Here is a 19,923-nt window from a genome sequence, read left to right as displayed (position 1 = left end):
ACTGTTCACAAGTACATCTGTGTGGACTCAATCAGTTAACAGATTGTATCAGTCAGTGTCCAATGAGAAGACAGAAACCACACAGTAAATCCAACAGGGAATGTTTCATAAAAGGAATAATTAGGGGGCCCTGGGTGGGTCAGTCGTTAAGTGTCTGCCTTCGGCTCCGGTCATGATCCCAGTGTTCTAGGATCCAGCCCCGCATCAGGCTCCCTGCTCAGCAGGAAGCCTGCTCTTCCCTCTCCCACTCCCCCTGCTTGTGTTCCCTCTCTCGCTGTCTCTCTCTCTCTGTCAAATAAATAAATAAAATCTTTAAAAAAAGAATAATTAATTATAACATAATAATTAATTATATCTTTATAAAAATAATTAATTATATTTTAATATATATAAAATATATAAATATAATTTATAATTAATTATGATTAATGATTAAGGGGGGAGGGAACTATGATGAATACCCCAGGCCTGAGGGAGAGTACCTAAGGAAGGACAAACTTGGGAGAGTATCAGGGGTCTTTTCCAAGGGTGGGATTCAGACCTCATTGGAGAGGTGTGGTTGTAGCTGCATGAGCTGATCACACGCTCTACTCCTTCACTATCTGTGTATTGGTAACATATCCCCAAATCACCTCTGCTAGATGGGGTCATGAGAGAACACAGGGCTTCAATTTAGAGGCTTACATACTTTTATCAAGGGTGCTCATGAATTGAAGAGATATTGATCCACCATTGTTGGCAGTTAAAAGAATGTTTAACAGGACACTTGGTAGATATTTTTGAGCCTGTGTCAGGGTTGTGTTTATAGAGTCCTAGCATTTTTAAATAGTAGAAAAACTTAGAAATCATCTGGTCCAATCCCAATTTTATAGATGAATTAATCAGGCAAAGAAAGCCTAGGTGACTTGTTCAAGATCATCAACTAATTAATGGCTAGCTGAGATAATTACCTAGTCTCTTCTTCTTAGTCCCCTACTCTTTCTACCCCATGATGCTGGAGCCAACCAGAACTTCGCAGATTTCTGACAATGCCTCCCATCCCTCCTTTACCCCTTTAAACATACCCACTCTGAAAAAGAAGGGGAGCGGTGGTATCAGTGAAGGACAGTATACATCAGCAAGGAGCTTGGGTTCAGGAACAGCCTTGGTTTTTCATCTTAACTACTTGTTTGTACTTCTGAGCTTTAGTGTCTTCATCAGGAAAACAGGCACAGATTATTAATAAATAATAAGCTGCCTTAGAAGATTATTATGAGGGTTAATAATAACCTAACATGCTTGACACATAGTAGGTGCTCAATAAATCATAGCAATTATTAAATGGTTACTCCTTCCCCATAATAGATATATTAAAGTAACCACCTATGTGCCATAAAAACCCTTTAGTCTTTGAGGAATGCACAGTTGACAATACTGACACTTTTATAATAAATCAGTACTTTTCTTTGTAAATGAAAGTCACACACACACCCCCATACAGCTGCCTATTAGAAAAAAAATCTGTCTTTATTAAATGAACAATTGGCAAACATAAGTCAACTCTACACAAATCAACATTCTCTCTCTCTCTCTCCATTACAATTTCATTTGATTGCTTGAAAACAATTCTTAAGCCTTTAGGCATAATCTATTTACTTTAAAACTGCCTGGGGCGCCTGGGTAGCACAGTCCTTAAGCGTCTGCCTTCGGCTCAGGGCGTGATCCGTGTGTTCTGGGATCGAGTCCCACGTCGGGCTCCTCTGCTAGGAGCCTGCTTCTTCCTCTCCCACTCCCCCTGCTTGTGTTCCCTCTCTCGCTGGCTGTCTCTGTCCACTAAATAAATAAATAAAATCTTAAAAAAAAACTGCCTAAAATGAAACAAAAAATCCTGTATTTTAAAAAGTAGACCCTGGACCCTGGAGAATGAGGCAATCCAAGTGAGAGCACAGCTCTGTGTGCTACATCCTATGCTTAGATGATGGATCTTTCAGGGTGGTTATTATGCCAGGCTCATCTCCACTGATAAAAATAACAAATATTCAATACTTTATAGTGAACAAAGGGTTCCCATATATATAACTTTAAATGCTCTTAAGAAACCAAAGAAAGGATGCTATGCCGTTTTTATGGCAATAGAAGCAGGTTTAGGGAAGACTATCCAGATACTGGCTCACTAGATGATTGAATTTACAGCATTGCTGTATTAGTTTGCTAGAGCTGCTAGAACAAAGCACCACAAAATGAGTGGCTTAGAACAACAGGAATTTATGGTCTCATCCTCTGGAGCCTGGAAATCTGAAATCAAAGTGTTAGCAGAGTCATGCCCCCTCTGAAGGTGCTAGGGAAGGATCCGTTCCAGGTCACTCTCTTAGCTTTGAATAGTGGCCTTTGGCACTTGGCCTATGGCAGCATGACTCCATTTTTCACATGGCATTCTCTTTGTGTGTGGGTCTGTCTCTGTGTCCAAATTTCCAAATTTATAAGGCCCACCCTAATGACATCATCTTAACTTGATCATCTGCAAAGACCTTATTTCCAAGTAAGGGCACATTCACAGGTACTAGGGGTTATACAAATTTTAGAAGGACACAACTCAACCTGTAACAATTGCCCTAACTTTCCTCTTAACCTTGCCAGACACATTGGTGGCAGAGAGCATTCATTCATTTGCTCATTCATTCAATAAACATTGCAATGCGTATGTGTCAGGCTCTATTGGGTATTGATGATGCAGAAAACAAACTGGACAGCCACCCTATCCTTGAGAGGAAATCAGAGACACATTATTATGATAATAAATACTATTATTGAACATCTACTTCATGCTAGGTGTTAAAGTAGGTATTTTTCATTTAACTTTTTAAAAAAGACTTAATTATTTGACAGAGTGAGCACAAGCAGGCAGAGTGTCAGGCAGAGGGAGAGGGAGACGCAGGCTCCCCACTGAGCAAGGAGCCCCACACAGGCCTGGATCCCAGGACCCTGGGATCATGACCTGAGCCAAAGGCAGTTGCTTAACCAACTGAGCCACCCAGGCGACCCAGTATTTTTCCTTCAATCTTCACAATAGTATGTTAAGTAATGTATCAGAGACATACCTGGGGAGATGGGTGTGCGTCCTAAATCTGCTCTGGATGACAGGGATATTTTCACAAATTAGGTAGCACTTCATCTGAGTCTAAAGGGATGTGTAGAAATGTACGAGGTAGCTCAAAGGTTGCTGTGGTGACTAGCACATTCCAAGGANGAGCGTTTTATAAAGGAAAAAATAGCACTTTGAAGGTTAAGAGATATATCGTAAACCCCACCAGGGCTGAGATTTTTGTCTATTTCTCTCCTGTACCTTGAGCACTTTGAACAGTGCCTGGTTCATTCAGTACTCACTTAATGTACTCATTCATTCAGTACTCACGTCGAAAGGAAGGACCTGACCTGATGCTCACTGTCGCTCTACCGCACTAAGGGTGAGAAATCAGGGCTGACAGGTTGAAGATACATAGTGTTAAGGAATTCCGGGTGCCTGGCACCCGCCCTGCCCATTACCCCTATTCCCCACAACACATCCCCGGGAGCTACACCAAGAGGGCCAGAAGAATGGGGCGGCGCTAGCTTCACACACTCCAAAGTCGGGTTCTTTAGCCAAGGCTGCAGTGAAGCACAAGGTTGGGCTTGAAGTCTAACGGAGCTTTCTTCTCTCCTTTCAACCCATCCTGCGCTCACTCCCCACTGTACTCCCCTGCCGACTCCAGGAGGACGCCCATCTGTTTGCAGGCCTTCCCCAAACGCCACAAGAGGAATCCCAGAGCGCGCTTCAGACCGCCGGCCGCGCCCTCCTTTCTGGAACGTAGAGAGAGCGCACGCGCGCCATCCCAGCCGAGCGCGCGCCCGCGAGCTCCCCGCATCCCCGTGCTCATCCGGGTCTCAGAGAACCTCAGCCAATAGGAGACGCTCACGGCCTCCAGAGGCGGGGCTAAGCCTTCCCTCACATGGGGCCTGTGGTCACCGTGGGCGCTTCTGGGTGACCAGTCGGCGGAGAAAAGGGGCAGAGGAAGGGAGTTCAGAGTCTGGGCGAGGGTCGACGGCTTTGAGGTCAAGCAGCTGTGGCCCCCTAGAAGCGACTGAATCGCTAGCAGATTCCTCAGTCAGAGCCGCTGTAGTAAACACACTTCAGAAACGTGAGGTGCCAGGGGTCACGTGGGGAGCGCCCTCTCCAATGAGGATCCGGGGGCGGGGTCGAGGCCGCTGACGCGGCGGTGGCGGCGGAGTCACCCGGGCTGCCTCGGGACCGGTCACCGGCCGGCAACCGTCCAGCGGCCTCGACCACCGCCTCAGTGCTCACTGCTCTTCGCCGGGTCGAGAGACAGCGTGGCCGACTGTGGCTGGATCTCCTCTTATCCCTCTCGGTGGCTCGCCTCAGGCGGGCCGTTTTCTCCTCCGGGGCCGCCTCGGTGGGGCGAGGCTTCCGTGACGAACCTCCTGGGGCTGCCGGTGCCGGTCGGGGCCGTCGTGGCGTTTCGGGCTCGTGGAACGTGCTCACTCCCCGGGCTCCGAGGCCCTCGAAGCGATGCGCTTCGTGTAGGCGGTTGCGGCGGGCGCCAGCTCCTAAAGGGCGTCACACCCGGACTCTGCTGACGGCAACCTCCATTCATCTGCCAGCTGCGCCTCCAGCGCCCTCTCCTTCTCCGGCCCCCTCCTCGGACTCATTTTTTCCTTTTTTCCCCTCTGCCGCCCTCTCCCCACTCCTTGGGTGTGGTGGTTCCCCTGGAAGCAGAGGTGTCGGGTATGAGCCGGCCCTTCCTTCCTTGAATTTCTTGGTGGGGGAACTGGGCGAGGACCCGCCCGCCGCCGCGCCCCCGGGATGGGGGTGAACGCCGTGCACTGGTTCCGAAAGGGGCTCCGGCTTCACGACAACCCCGCCCTGAAGGAGTGCATTCAGGGCGCCGACACCATCCGCTGCGTCTACATCCTCGACCCCTGGTTCGCCGGCTCCTCCAATGTGGGCATCAACAGGTGGCGGTAAGTCGAAATCCGGTGGGAAATGGGGATTTCGGTGTTTAATGAATCAGGGCTTGACTTGCAGTCGGCCGAATCTGAGAACTTAGACCTGGGACCGCGGTACTTAGGCCGTTTTCAGAATTAGAGGTGCCTTGAGTATTGAATAGAATTGACTTAATAATTCTCTGGCCAGAGAGTACCTGCAAGCTGGAACACCTTGGCCTTCATGTGTGAGTTACGTGCCTCTGCGCTAGTGGAAACTCTTCCTCTGGTTTTATGGGGACTTCTTAGCGGTGGAGTTAAAGAAACACCCTCCCAGTTCGCAGTGGCCAGTGGATTGATTTTCTTGGCCTCCTTGTGGCATTCGAAAGGATCGCGGCTTTGCGTATTTACGTTTGCGTGTGTCTAGGTAACTCCTAGTGTGGAGAAAATCTTTCATTCAGTATAGGCACCTCCAAATACACTTTTCTTCCACCTCGAGATTGCCGTTGGAAAAGCAAGGGAAACATCTGGTTTCTCTTTGCTCATTTCTTTCTCTCAACTCCTCCTTGTGGTTGACTAGAGAAAGCACAGTTTTTCTTTCTAGGCAAAGTATAAAGCCTTCTAGGGATCAGAGCACTGGAAAAATTTTTCGAGAAGCTTTATGATCTTTTCCTGAAATACCAGGCTAGATGATTGTTAGGCCGCCTGGTGGAAAAGAAAGCATTTATTTAACAGGTTATTGATCACTACTGTATAGCAGGCACTGCTTTAAACAACAGGGGTATAGCAGTGAATGAGACAAAAATTCTTATCCTTTTGAGCACATGTCCCAGAAAGTCAAATATATAGTAGTAGTTGATGGTGATAAAAGCTGAGAAATATAGAGCAGAGATAGGGGATAAAGAATAAATACAATGGGGTGGGATTAGCCTTGCAATTTTTATTTTTATTTTTAAAGACTATTTGAGAGAGAGCGCACGAGAGTGAGCGAGCCAGGGGCAGGAGCAGAGGGAGAAGCAGATGCCCCGCTGAGCAGGGAGCCCAACCTGGGGCTCCTTCCCAGGACTCTGAGATCATGACCTGATCTGAAGGCAGCTGCTCAACGGCCTGAGCCACCCAGGAGCCCCTCCTCGCAGTTTTAAATATGGTGATCGGGGAAAACTCAGAGAAGGTGGCAGTTGAACAAACTGATGAAATGGATTGCAGATATCTAGGGGAAGAGCATTCCAGGCAGGGGGAACAGTGAGGGAAAAGGCTGTGAAGTGGAAATTTGTTTAACCTTTGGAAGAAATAGCAAAAGAAGCAATATAAAAGGAGCAGAATAGTGGTGGTAGTAGGTGAGGTCAGAGATGTAATAGGGCCAGACTGAGTAGAGGTTTATAGGCAGTTGTCAAGATTTGGGCTTTTACCCTGAGCAAAGAGGGAATGATTGCAGGATTATGAGCAGAGAAGTGATATAATCTAATTTAAGTTTGAAAAAATTTCTCTGATCATAGTTCTGGATTGGGAGAAAGTAGACAAGAAACAGGAGGCTGTTGGATCTTCCATGTGAGAGATGATAGTGGCTTGAACCACAGTGATAGTGATGGATGTAGTGAGAAGTAGTCAGATGCTGAGTATATTTTGAAGGAAGAATCCACAGTATTGGGCGCCTGGGTGGCTCAGTTGGTTAAGTGACTGCCTGTGACTCAGGTCATGATCCTGGAGTCCCAGGATCAGGTCCTGCATCGGGCTCCCTGCTGGAAGTCTGCTTCTCCCTCTGACTCTCCCCCCTGTCGTGCTCTCTTTCTCTCATTCTCTCTTTCAAATAAATAAATAAAATCTTAAAAAAAAAAAGAATCCCCAGTATTTGTTGGCAGATTGGATATGTGGTATTAGAGAAAGAGAAGGAATTAGGAATTATTTCAAAATTGTTGGTTTGAGGAACTAGGATGAAGCTGCACTTGGCCAAGAAAGTGAAGTCATTTGCAGAAGCCATTGGGAGGGTGATTGGAGTTCTCTTTTGGACTTGATTAAGTCTGAGATGTTTATTACACATCCAAGTAGAGATGGTAGATTGGCAGTTGGATATATCGGGAGTTCGGGACAGAGTTCCAGGCAGGAGATATAAATTGGAGAGTCATCAGTTTGTAGATAATATTTAAAGCCATTTATTCATTCATCCATTCATTGAACAAATACTTGTCATGCACCTGCTACATGCTAGGCATTGTTTTAGGTTCAGAGTATTCAGCATTAACAAAAATAGCTAAAAAAATCCCTACTCTGTTAAAGTTAAATTCTAGTGAAGCCATGAGACTTTGTGAAAACATAAGGAAGTGAGTGTAGATAAAACTCTTTGAACAACTCTTTGAGTATACTAAAAAAACATTGAATTGTACACTTAAAAAAAATTTACCCATCCTTTTAAGGTCCAGTCCACATGCCGCCCTTTCTATAATACATTTTTTATCACACTGCCTGGGATGCATTACATTTTACAGTCTTGTGAACTCTTATGCCATTTTTTGATATTGCTTCCCACATCACCATTAAATACGATTAAATAGGCCAGTGATGGGTACTAAGGAGGGCACATATTGCGTGGTGTACTGCGTGTTATATGCAAATAATGAATCATGGAACACTACATCAGAAACTAAGGATATACTGTATGGTGACTAACATAACATAATAAAAAATTATAAAAAAAAGAAGTAAATACTTCTTTAATTTGTAAGTATTGATATAGTCCTCATATATTCATTTCTCCTTCATTTAACTGATTGTAACTCTTTTTTCTTGAAGAGAAGGTACCATTTCATTCAATCAAAAATTTATTTTCATTCATATTTATAGCAGGCAGTGTTTTGGTACTGGAGACAGAACAGTGAATAAGAGCCCCTGCCCTTGAGGTCCTTCTAGTCTAGGAGGGGAAACAAGCAATAAAACAAATATAATATGTCGGGTGGTGGTAAGTACAATGGAGAGAAATAAATCAGAATGTGAGATCAGAGACCTAAAGAAAGGGAGGTAACATGGCTGCACAGATATTTGGGGAAAGAGCTCTCTCTGTATTCTCCACAGTGTCCTGTACAAAGTAGACATTTGATAAATATTTTAAAAATTTTCTTTGTTAAGTCTAGGATTTAGGAATGTGACAGTTACTTCATTTAACTTTGATGCTAATGTGTATCTTAAACTCATAATTCAGAGAAATAATTTTCAGTGAAGAAATTATTTTTGACATTTAAACTTCAACATGTTTAAAACACAGTTGACATTATTGCATGTAGATTCTCTCAGTTTTCAGTAACCAGATCTATAAATGTACCTACATCCTTACCCATTCTTTCCTTCTACTGTTTGATTTCAGTAGAAGAGACATTGCTTTCCTTATTCAAAACCAGTCTTTTCAGCTATACCCCATTTTAAACTGCTCATATTTTTTACAGCTTTATTGGGATATAGTGACAAATAAAAATTGTATATATTCAAGGTGTTCCACATGATGTTTTGATACACACACACACACACACACACATTGTGACTCTCATTTTTGATGATTTAGTCTCTTAGCCTTTCTTTAACCTCTTTTTGGTTTGCTTCCAATCAGCACTTAGACATGTGTAAGTCCCAGTTGTAAGAACAAGAAAACCAACAGGGGAAGAAAACCTACCCTTGAGTATGTTCCTGTCCTGTAACTATATTTCTCAGTTTCTTTATAGCCAGACTTAAAGAACAAGATGTCTAATACTCGCTGACTTCATTTCTTTATTGTCTCTTCACCCTTCTTCCATCCACTCCTAGTCTGGATTCCACTGTATCTGCTCCACCAAGACAGTAATCATCCAAAGGATACTTTTAAACTTTTCATTCCTTGACTTTTTTTTTTTTTTTTTTTTTTACCATGTTTGACACTTTTGACCACACTTTCCTCTCCTTCCCTTTGCACTGGTTAGAGGAGCCTCCTCTTGTTTTTTGTTTTTTTCCTTTCAAAACTATTAGTGTTCTTCCTTTACTTCTCTTTTCTCTTCACCTCTTAAATGCCCCTTAGATCTGTGATCACCCTTTTTTCATTTTACATAGTTGTTAGGCAGTCTCATCTCTCTTCAAAAAGTCAGTTACCATCCGTTTGCTCAGAATTCACACGTCAGCGTCTTCAGCTCATATCTCTCTCCTGATCCGAAGATATGCATCCATTATTTATGGATTCCCTGTCTATTTGAATGTATTATATTACCTTAAACTCAGCTTGTTCAAAACAGAGATCATCTGGGCCCCTGGGTGGCTCAGTTGGTTAAATATCTGACTTTTGATTTCGGCTCAGGTCATGATCTCAGGGTTGTGAGATGGAGCCCTGTGTCAGGCTCTGTGCTGGGCATGGAGCCTGCTTGAGATTCTCTCTCTCCCTCCCAGCCTCTCTCCCCCTCTCCCCCTCTCCCCCTCTAAAAAATTAAAAACCACAAAGTTCATCTTCTCCATTATCTCTGTCTCAAGAACAAACGAATTTTTTCTGTGTGTCCTGTCTTCATAAATAATACCACTATTTGCCCAGTTGCTCAAGTGACAGATTAGATTGTTAATTATATATTAATTTATTTAACAAATATTTGAGTTCCTACTGTGTGCCAATCACTTTGTTAATTTCTGCGAGTAAATGGAAGTCAGTAGATAATTTCTCTGCCCTCAGAGAATTTACAGTATAAAGAGGGATTTATTCAGAAATAAAATAACCACAGAAATACATTCTTCTGTCTCCACTGGTACTTCAGTCCATACCACCATCCTTTGGCTAGATTATTTGAGTAGTTTATGAATCATTATCCCCCTTTCCCTTCTCTAATTCATTCTCTATACAGCAACCAGAGTGATCCTTTAAAATTGCTAATCTGTTCATGTCCTTTACTCTTTAAAATCCCTCAGTGACATTTCTTTACCTTTAGGTTAAAGTTCAAAAGCCATAGCATAGTTTAAAATCCCTGTGTAATCTAGTCCTTTGCTTCTTTTTCTAGCCTTAGAGGATTGCTTCATTGAGGCATTTGAGCTGAGCTTTGAAGTATGAGATGAATCTTAATAAACACATAATAGAGGAAAGGAATTGAATTCCATCCAGGCTGAGGGAAGAAAATTTCAGGCTAAGGATATAACACGAGGGAAGGCACAGTATTCTGATACTGGTATAGATGTTGGTGTAACTGAGTCATATGGTTCATGAAAAGACAGGAGGTATTGTTTAGTACTCTGGATGATTTTGTGTGACTCAAATAGGCTTAAGCAGAGAGAGAGTTTATTGACAAATACAATTGAACAGCCCAAGGGAGTGTGGCTTCGAACATAGGTTGGTGCTAGGGCTCAGAAGATGTCTCCAGGACCAAATTTCCCTCTTTGTATCTCCACACTTCACTTATTCTGGGTTGGCTTCTCACGTTGTCCTCTGGTGGTGAAATATAGCAATAACAATAGCAGTTACAGCAGTAAAAAGCATATGCCTCTGTCCCAGAAATCTGCTCAAAAGTCTGTGGTACTTCAGTGGCTCTGTTCGGACCAATTTATGAACCAGTCATTGTAAGCATCTGTGTGAGCTGCAATTGTGTGCATCATGGGTAGAATCAACTCAACTAGACTGAAGTAACTGAAGTAGAATGAGTAGAAAGTAAATGGATGTCCTAAAACAATAGATGCCCATTCTATAAGAACTCAGATCAGAAGGTGGGACGAAGTCAGAAAAATTTTGACTCCTATTTGAGGGAATATAACTTTGGCATTTGAGTGAATGATAGAGGAAAGAGATAGTAGAGCAGTATGGGAGCTTTATCAATAGTCAATTGAAAGGTAATGTAGGCTTTAATTAGGGAAAAGTCTGTGAGGAAGGGGAAGATGCAAGAGGGTGATTGTAGAGGTGCAATGGACAGTTAAGGTGACTATCAAAAAGGCAGTTTCAGAGAGGCAGTAGACTGTAAGATTCTCATGCTTTGTGCCTCTTTGACAATTAGCTATTAAGTTAGAGAACACAGGAATAGGCCATATTTAGCTGAGGAAAAGAATGAGTTTGTTTAGGTCACTGCTGAATTTGAGGTTACTGCTAAGATATCAACATGGGAAATGGAGAAAATAGAAGTTCAAGTTTGGGGATTAGACATTAGAACTGTGGATGTGGGAGTAATTTCAATATAATTAATAGGTGAAGCATGACTGAGGATATTGGATAGAGTAAGATGCATCAGAATTTTGGTGGTTACCATATTTAAGATGAATAGAAACTGGTGAAGGAGACTCAATCAGAATCAGTCAGAGAGGTAGAAAGAGGAGCCAGGTGAGTACTACATCATGGAAACCAAAGGTGGCAAGAATTTTTCTTTATTGTGCAAAGAAGTCAGGTTAGGATGACTTCTGACAGTTATGTGGGAAAGATACTCAGTGACTTGGAAATGGGTGGAAGAAATGACTGCATGTCTTGAATGCTGGGCGGTAGACCCTCTGGGATATAGAGGACCCCCCAGAAATTGTATTATTCTCATTTGGGTTATGTACTTTTGTTCTTGATTGTCTAGACTGCTTTACAACTCTGCAAAAAGTGATGAAAGGCAAAATGTAGATAAAAGTTATGGTGCTGGCCAGTAAGAATGGCTAAAATTAACAACTCAGTAAACAACAGATGTAGAGAAAAGGGAACCCTCTTACACTGTTGGTGGGAATGCAAACTGGTGCAGCTACTCTGGAAAACAGAGGTTCCTCAAGATGTTTAAAAATAGAGCTACCCTACCCAGCAATTGCACTACCAGGTATTTATCCGAAGGATACAAACATAGTGATTCAAAGGGGCACATGCACCCCAATCTTCATAGCAGCAATGTCCCAATAGCCAAAATATGGAAAAAGCCCAGATGTCCATCAACAGATGAATGGATAAAGAAGATGTGTATGTGTATACACACACACATGCACGCACGCACGCACGCACACACTGGAATATTACCATCAAAAAGAATGAAATCTTGCCATTTGCAATGATGTGGATGGAACTAGAGGGTATTATGCTAAATAAAACAAGTCAGTCAGAGAATATCATATGATTTCACTCATATATGGAATTTAAGAAACAAAACAAATGAACAGAGGGGAAGAGAAGGAAAAATAAAGTAAGATGAAATCAGAGAGGGACATAAGCCATAAGACACTCATAACTATAGGAAACAAACAGGGTTGCTAGAGGGGAAGTAGGTGGGGGGTGGGGTAAATGGGTGATGGGCTTTAAGGAAGGCACTTGACGGAATGAACACTGGGTGTTATATGCAATTGATGAATCACTAAATTCTACCTCTGGAAAAAAAAGTTATGGTGCTGGGAAAACTGAACAACTACATGAAGAAGAATGAAACTGGACCACTTTGGTACACCATACACAAAAATAAACTCAATGGGTTAAAGACCCAGCTGTGAGACCTAAAACCATAAAATGCCTGGAGGAAAGCACAGACAGTAATTTCTTTGACATCAGCTCTAGAAACATTTTTCTAGATGTCTCTTCAGGCAGGAGAAGCAAAAGCAAAATTAAACTATTGGGACTACACCAAAAAAAAAAAAAGCTTTTGCCCAGTAAAGGAAACCATAAACAAAATAAAAAGGCAACCTGTGAAAGAAGAAGATATTTGCAGATGATGTATGTGATAAAGAGTTAATATCTGAAATATATGAAGAACTTATACAACTCAACACTCAACAAACAATTTGATTAAAAAATGGTCAGAGGACCTGAATAGACAGTTCTCTAAAGAAGACGTACGGATGGCCAACAGACACATGATAAGATGGTCAACATCACTCATCATCAGGGAAATGCAAATCAAAACCACAATGTGATATCACTTCACACCTGTCAGAATGACTAAAATTAAAAACACAAGAAGCAAGTGTTGGTGAAGATATGGAGAGAAAGGAACCCTTGTGCACTACTGGTTGGAATGCAAATTGGTGCAGCCACTGTGGAAAACAGTATGGAGATTCTTCAAAAAATTAAAAATAGAAATACCATATGATCCAGTAATTCCACTACTGGGTATTTACCCAAAGAAAATGAAAACATTAATTCAAAAGGATGTATGTACCTCTGTGTTTGTTGCAGCATTATTTAAAATAGCTAAGACATCGAAGCAACGCATGTGTCCATTGATAAGATAAATGGATAAAGGAGATGTGGTACACACACACACACACACACACACACACACACACACACACGATTTTACTCAGCCATAAAAAAGAATGAAATCTTGTCATTTGCAACAATATGGATGGACCTAGAAAGTATAATGCTAAGTGAAATGTCAGTCCGAGGAAGACAAATACCATATGATTTTACTCATATGTGGAATTTAAGAAATGAACAAAGAAAAAAGAGTCCAACAAGAAAACCAGACTCATATATGGAGAACAAACTGGTGGTTGCCAGAGGGAGGTGGGTGTGGAGATAGGTGAAATAGATAAAGGGAATTAAGAGTTCACTTATGTTGATGAGCACTGAGAAATTTATAGGATTGTTGAATCATTACAATGTACACCTGAAACTAATATAACACTGTATGTTTATACTTGAAATAAAATTTTTTTAAAAAGTTAAGATTTAGAAAACTGATAACAGAACAAACATTTCCTGTCCATACCAATGTAAATTATTCCTGTTCATGTCATGCAAATGAACTTTGTAGCGTGAGCATTGTAAAATCTCTGTATGTCTGGTTCTTATTTGAACCAATTTTAACATCTTACTGGTTCCTTCATTCATTATCATGAATTAAATAAAATCTCTGCCATATATTCATTTAATATTTTATGAGAATCATGATTTTACTGTTTTGAATATTATACTTTAACTGTTATAAAGGCCTTTGGTAAACTTTGAGAGAGTAGCTTCAGTGTAGTTGTAAGATCCGCAATCAGATTATATAGGAGGTTACTGATTTTGTGTGTGTGGCTGGTATGGGGGAGGAGAGCAATGATTGAGGGATTGATGAAGAGAGTTTTTATCGGAGAGGTAAGGCATAAATTGGTTGCACAGATTCTTAATAGGCTGAAGAAAGGGAATTTTGGGCACATCACCAGACTTAAAGTCAAGACAGGATGATAAATAGGAAATACATAGATAACGTGAGGCCCCAATGTAGAGTTCTAAAGTGAGTTTAGAATATCTGGCTCTCTAGATTCTAATCCCTACTTTCCTACTGAGTAGCAGTGGTACTGATTTTGGGTAGGTTACTCGCCCTTCATTTTATTCATTTAGGAAACATTCATTAAGAGCCTGTTTTGCAGGGCACTGGGGATACAAAGATGAAAGTCAAGGTTCCTGCCCATACGGAAACTTTCACACCATTAAAAGACAAATAATTAGAATATACAATGTTAAATAGGACCTCTGTAGAAATATGCAAATCTTGGGAGCACAGAGGGGAGAGAACCCTGGGGGAAGGAGGGGGAGGAATTAGGAATAAAGGTGATTAGTGTGGGGGGGGGTTGGGGGGAGGAAGGAGGGAGTGAAATACTGGTCTGAGAGAAGAGAAGTTTTGGGGATTCTTGAGTCAGTGTCCTAATATGAAAAGGGAAGTACCGGAAAAGCTCTAATATCTGATACCATTGGGACCAGCAGTTAGTTACCTGAAAAAGGCAGACATAAGAAAGAACACATAAGTGTATATTAATTTGACAGTTTTTGATGTAAGGCGAAATTCCAGATCTCAGATCTCCTGCTCACTTCTTTATCCACATTTACTCCTTAGGTGATCTTGTCTAGTCACATACTTGAATACCTCATGATTTCCTATCATGTATTTTCTGCCCTGACCTCTATCTTGAGCTCCAGACCCACATATCCAGTGTTTTTATTTGGATTTCAAATAAGCATCTTCAGCTTGGTTTTGCCTCCATCTTCCCCACCTACCATGGTTTCTCTGTATCACAATAAATGGCAACATTCACCTTGGTGCTCTGCAAAATCATAGGAGCCATCTTTTTTTCATTTCGTTTTTTCCTCACAATCTCATGTCTAGTCCTTCAGCAGTTGTTATGGCTTTTCCTTAAAAATAACTTTAATATCCTTTCAAATCTCACCCTTCCATTGCTATCATACTATCCAAGTCACCAATTTTTTTTTTCAGGACATTGCAATAGCCTCCTAACTTTTCTACTTTCATTTTTATACCTGCCTTCCTGGTCTGTTCCATGTGGAAGCCAGAGGAATATTTTAAAACCTTAATCAGATCAGGTTGTTTCTATGCTCAGAATCTTCCCATGGCTTCCAAGGTATTTGCATTTTCTGCTTCTCTACCTGGAATATTATCTCAGACCTTAGCAGGGCTCATTCCTTCAATAGCCTTTCTCAAAGAGATCTTTTCTGACCATCCTATGTAAAGTAATTGCCCCTACTTCTACAAACCTCCCACTTTTCCCTTTCTGTCTCCTTGCCCTGTTTTGATGGCATCCATCAATACCTGAAATTATGTATTTATTGATTTACTTCTTTATTGTCTTACTCCTTCAGCAAATTACACAAAAGAGGGGTTGATTCATTGTTGCTTCCTCGTTATTCATTATTGGCTCTTCAGCCCTATAATAGTGGTTCTCATTGGTTGGTCCAGAGATGCTTATGGTTCCTGAGACTCTCTTAGTTAAGCTAAAACTGTCTTCATTCATAATAATGCTAAGACATTATTTGACTTTTTAACTGTCACTCACATGTGCATACAGTAAGTTTTCCAGATGCTGATAAGTAATGACATTATTGCTGTGATGGCTAATGGAATGTGTGCAGGTGTAGTCTTGAATTTTAAAATTTTCTCAGCTTTAATTTTTCGCAGAAATGTTGGTAGATATTACCTATAAGACAGAGCTGTTTGGGATTATTCAGTAATTTTTAAGAATATAAAAGTTCTTGAGACCAAAAAGTTAATATAGGTATTTAACATGTGCCTGTAAGTTGAGTGTATAAATGAATATTGTCCTGCTGATTTCATTGATGGAGTTTCATGTTGGCTTTCATGCATATTACACCCATAGTCTGATACTGCTTTTTTTAAAAAGTTGATTAAAACCTTAAAGATCCTTGTGTAGCAAACTTGAGTACATTTCTTTAGTACATTTTCCTTATGATTTATTATAAATATCTTATCCACAGGAAATTAGAAACTTTTAAAACATTATTAGTGATTCACCTTTTATTGAGCCATTTTGAAACATTCAGTTTAGTTTTCAATAAAACAGCTTCTTAAAAAAAATGGAAGTTTACTTAACATGGTGTTACATGGGTTTCAGGTGTACAACAGTGACAAAAACTGCTTTCTTCTTACGCTCATTTAATCAGTACATATAAAATTTAATTAAATTATGTGATTACAGTTAAGTTCAGCTGACATAAGCAGGTTTGACTCTTGATATGCCTAGAACTTTAGCTGATTGAAACAGAAATCAGATGTGCTAGAAAGTGATAGCTTGCTTTTCTCAAGCTGAAATTAGTCTTGGCTATCAGTCAATGTTGGCTTCTGTTTCACAGAGGATTTTGAGAGATTGTATGATTTCTCTGATGGTAATAGGAAGAATAATTATTAGTACTATAAAAGATGTAACTACAGGTTTTTAAGATTTGACATTTTATTTTAAGATTTGGCATTTTAAAACTCTCACATATTTTTTTTTGTTTTGGATTGCTTATTTGTTTTAGTTGGATATTAGGGTTTCCTAGAGATGAAAGAAGGAAAAACGCTAGTTTAAAAAATGGGATTCTATTGACTCTAGTTACTTTTGCCAGTTTTATCTTATTCCAGCTTTACCTCTCAGTAGCAACAATAACAACAAATGAAATATCTTGATGACATTTGTGGTGTCTTTAAGTTTTGCTGTTTTAAGTGATATAAGCCAGCAGGAATTAAAAGGCTATAAATAGAATGACTAAATATTAAATTACTGTATAGTGTATATATACTAGAGAATGTGCCTGCCAGTCCTTTAATTGATATTAACATGTAATGGGTAGTCAGATTCTCACTTTAGGGTTAACATACCTTTTTTTATTATGGGGTTTAGTGTTGCTATTTTTTGTAATGAGGGTACATAACCTTGGGTCATATAATAGGAATAGAAAACAAAGATTGAATTAATGAAAGAGAAATACTAAAAAGGATTTTGTAATATATATGAGAGCTTTTAGAAAAGGAGGAGACAAAGATGATTCCAAGTTTTGGGGTCCCAGAAAGAGAGACAAAGTCAGAAGGAGCTAGTTTGGGGGTTAGAATGATAAGGTTGGTTTAAGTTGTATCAAAGTTAAGGTAATGGACGGGATGCCTGGGTGGCTCAGTCAGTTAAGCGTCCAACTCTTGATTTCAGTTCAGGTCATGATCTCAGGGTCTTGAGACCAAGCCCTGCATGGAGCCTGTTCTATGTTTCTTCTATCTAGAATTTATATTGACACTGAGGTTGAACTGTTACTTGTTTTACCTCAAATGATGGTCAGTTCCTCCAAAATGGTGGTTAGTCATTCCACTACTACTAATTAATATCCCTACTGAACTGTTATCTTAACTGTACACTAAATTTTTAACATTTTGAGGTCTGTTTCTAGGCTATTCAATTTTAAAAATGTTTTTTTCTGATGAGTGTAATAATTATAAATAATTCAGATATGAAGGAAGTATCTGTACAATATCACTCCTAAGAAGTATACTATTGGTAATAGTTTAAAAATGTGAAAATATGAATTTATATGAATATGTGTACATATTTATATGTAAATTTTGGCATCTGTTAAAAAATGTGTGTAATTCATTGAATATTGCTTTGGGAGTTAATTTTGTTAGGTTTGTGATAATGTGATCCTGTTAGCTTTATAAAATAAATCTGTAACTTTACATCCTTTCTGTGCTCCCTAACAGAATGAATAGCAGGGATTTTATGTTCCATAAAGGTTTGCTAGAATTCAGCCATAAAGTCTTTTGGGTTAGGGGCTTTTGGGAGGAGAAAGTTTCTTTTTATAGATATCTCAGGGTACCTGTGCAGTTCACACATTATACTGTCCATGTCAAAACCCTTACTGAAAGGATGAATTTAGCTTTTATTTTAGTAGCTTATGACTCTGTACTCTATTTTTCCTCTTTCTCCTGTGGACAGTTTATTGGTTCTAGAGTTGGTATGTGACCCAAGCTCTACCAATTTGGAATTTGGAAGTTTCAAAAAGGCACACAGAGACTCCAGTTGGTTGGTATTGGGCCTTGACATTGAGCAGTCATAAAAAGCTAGGAATCTTAGCATAGAAGAGTGATTGTGGAAAGACAAAAAAAAAGGGCACATGGGTAGAAAGGAACAAATGAGACCATTCAGTTCCAAAAAGGAGCAGGAATCCTGGGTTCCTAACATTATAGAATCCTTAGCTGACTATACTCCCTGAGCACAGGTTCTGTGAGATGCCTCAGTATTTTCCCAATACTTTTTTTTTCTTTTGCTTGACTTGGTTTGAGTAGATTTTTATTTTTTGTTTTATTTATCTTTATTTATTTATTTGATATTTATGTTTATTGCAGTGAAACAAGTCCTTAGATCATCATTGTCATACTTTTAAATTCCATTGGTGTTTATTAATTTTCTTAGGTTTTCTTTTCAGTCAGTTTGGTAATTTAATTCGATGATTCATATTTTCCTAAAATATCTACCATTTCATCTAGTTTTATGTTTTCATATGTTTTGCTAAAGTTGTGTGCCCCATTCTTTTATTTTAATAATCACCAGAATTGCTGTCGTAGTCCCTTTTTCACATTTACTAATAGGTATGTGTATTTTTGTCTCTCTCTCTCTCTCTCTTTTTTTTTTTCTTAGATTGCCAGATGCTTTTCTATTTTATTGATCTTTTGAAAGGATAATTCTTACAGAAGAAAAACAGAATATTGTCAGAGTTACTTTACAAAAAGCATCAGGCCCAGATAGTTTAATGGTTGGGTTCTACAGAACTTTTAGGAATATGTAACTTTGGTGCTATGAAAAGCACTGTTCTAGAGCATAATAAAAGAGGAATCTATAGTCCAATATTATTTAGGAATAAGATGTACATATTTATCAAATAGAATACAAAAATCATATTAAAAATACGCTCTACATACATATTGAAAATGCAAGGATAATTCAGTATTGGAAATACAGCGATATAATCTGTATACTAATAGAGTATAGAAAAATCGCAAAAGCATCCTTCTTTTTTTTTGAAGTAGGCTCCATGCCTAACATGGGGCTTGAACTCAACACGCCTGAGATTAAGGGTTGCGTGCTCTATCAGCTGAGCCAGCCAGGTGCCCCCAACATTAATTCTTAATAAAAACTAGTGCTGAACAGAAATAGAAGGCTACCTTTTAATTAATTAATTAATTAAAACCATACAGGGCTTGAACTTATGACCCTGAGATCAAGGCCTGAGCTGAGATCAAGAGTCAAGACACTTAACCAACCGAGCAACACAGGTGCCCAAAGTCTTTTTTTTTTTTAAAGATTATTTTTATTTATTTGACAGAGATAGAGACAGCCAGCGAAAGAGAGAACACAAGCAGGGGGAGTGGGAGAGGAAGAAGCAGGCTTCCAGTGGAGGAGCCTGATGTGGGGCTCGATCCCATAACGCCGGGATCACGCCCTGAGCCGAAGGCAGACGCTTAACCGCTGTGCCACCCAGGCGCCCCCCAAAGTCTTTTTAATATGGTTATATAAAAATCAGCTCAAACGCTAGCATCATGTTTAATGGGTAAATTTTGGAAGAATTTTTATAAAATTGACAACAAGATACATTGATTCTTAATAAAAACTAGTGCCAAACAGAAATAGAAGGCTACCTTTTAATTAATTAATTAATTAATTAAAAAATACAGGGCTTGAATTTATGACCCTGAGATCAAGGCCTGAGCTGAGATCAAGAGTCAAGACACTTAACCAACTGAGCAACACAGGTGCTCAAAGTCTTTTTAATAT

At 39.9% G+C, this 19,923-nt stretch overlaps 1 protein-coding gene across 2 annotated transcripts in view; it reads left to right on the top strand.

Annotated features, from left to right (window-relative positions):
• The first annotated feature begins 4,835 nt into the window (after positions 1–4,835).
• The window catches only part of CRY1 (cryptochrome circadian regulator 1), a 98,498-nt gene continuing 83,410 nt past the window's right edge, over positions 4,836–19,923 (top strand). For both annotated transcript variants that reach the window (XM_008705647.2, XM_008705646.2), the window contains exon 1: positions 4,836–4,995. In XM_008705647.2, coding sequence (XP_008703869.1) covers positions 4,838–4,995 — 158 coding nt within the window. In that variant the 5' untranslated portion in view covers positions 4,836–4,837. The remainder of the gene's footprint in view (positions 4,996–19,923) is intronic.

The sequence above is a fragment of the Ursus maritimus genome, unplaced genomic scaffold (assembly GCF_017311325.1).
Source record: "Ursus maritimus isolate PB19 unplaced genomic scaffold, ASM1731132v1 scaffold_21, whole genome shotgun sequence".
Lineage (NCBI taxonomy): Eukaryota > Metazoa > Chordata > Mammalia > Carnivora > Ursidae > Ursus > Ursus maritimus.
This window is presented reverse-complemented; position numbering and strand designations above follow the sequence as displayed.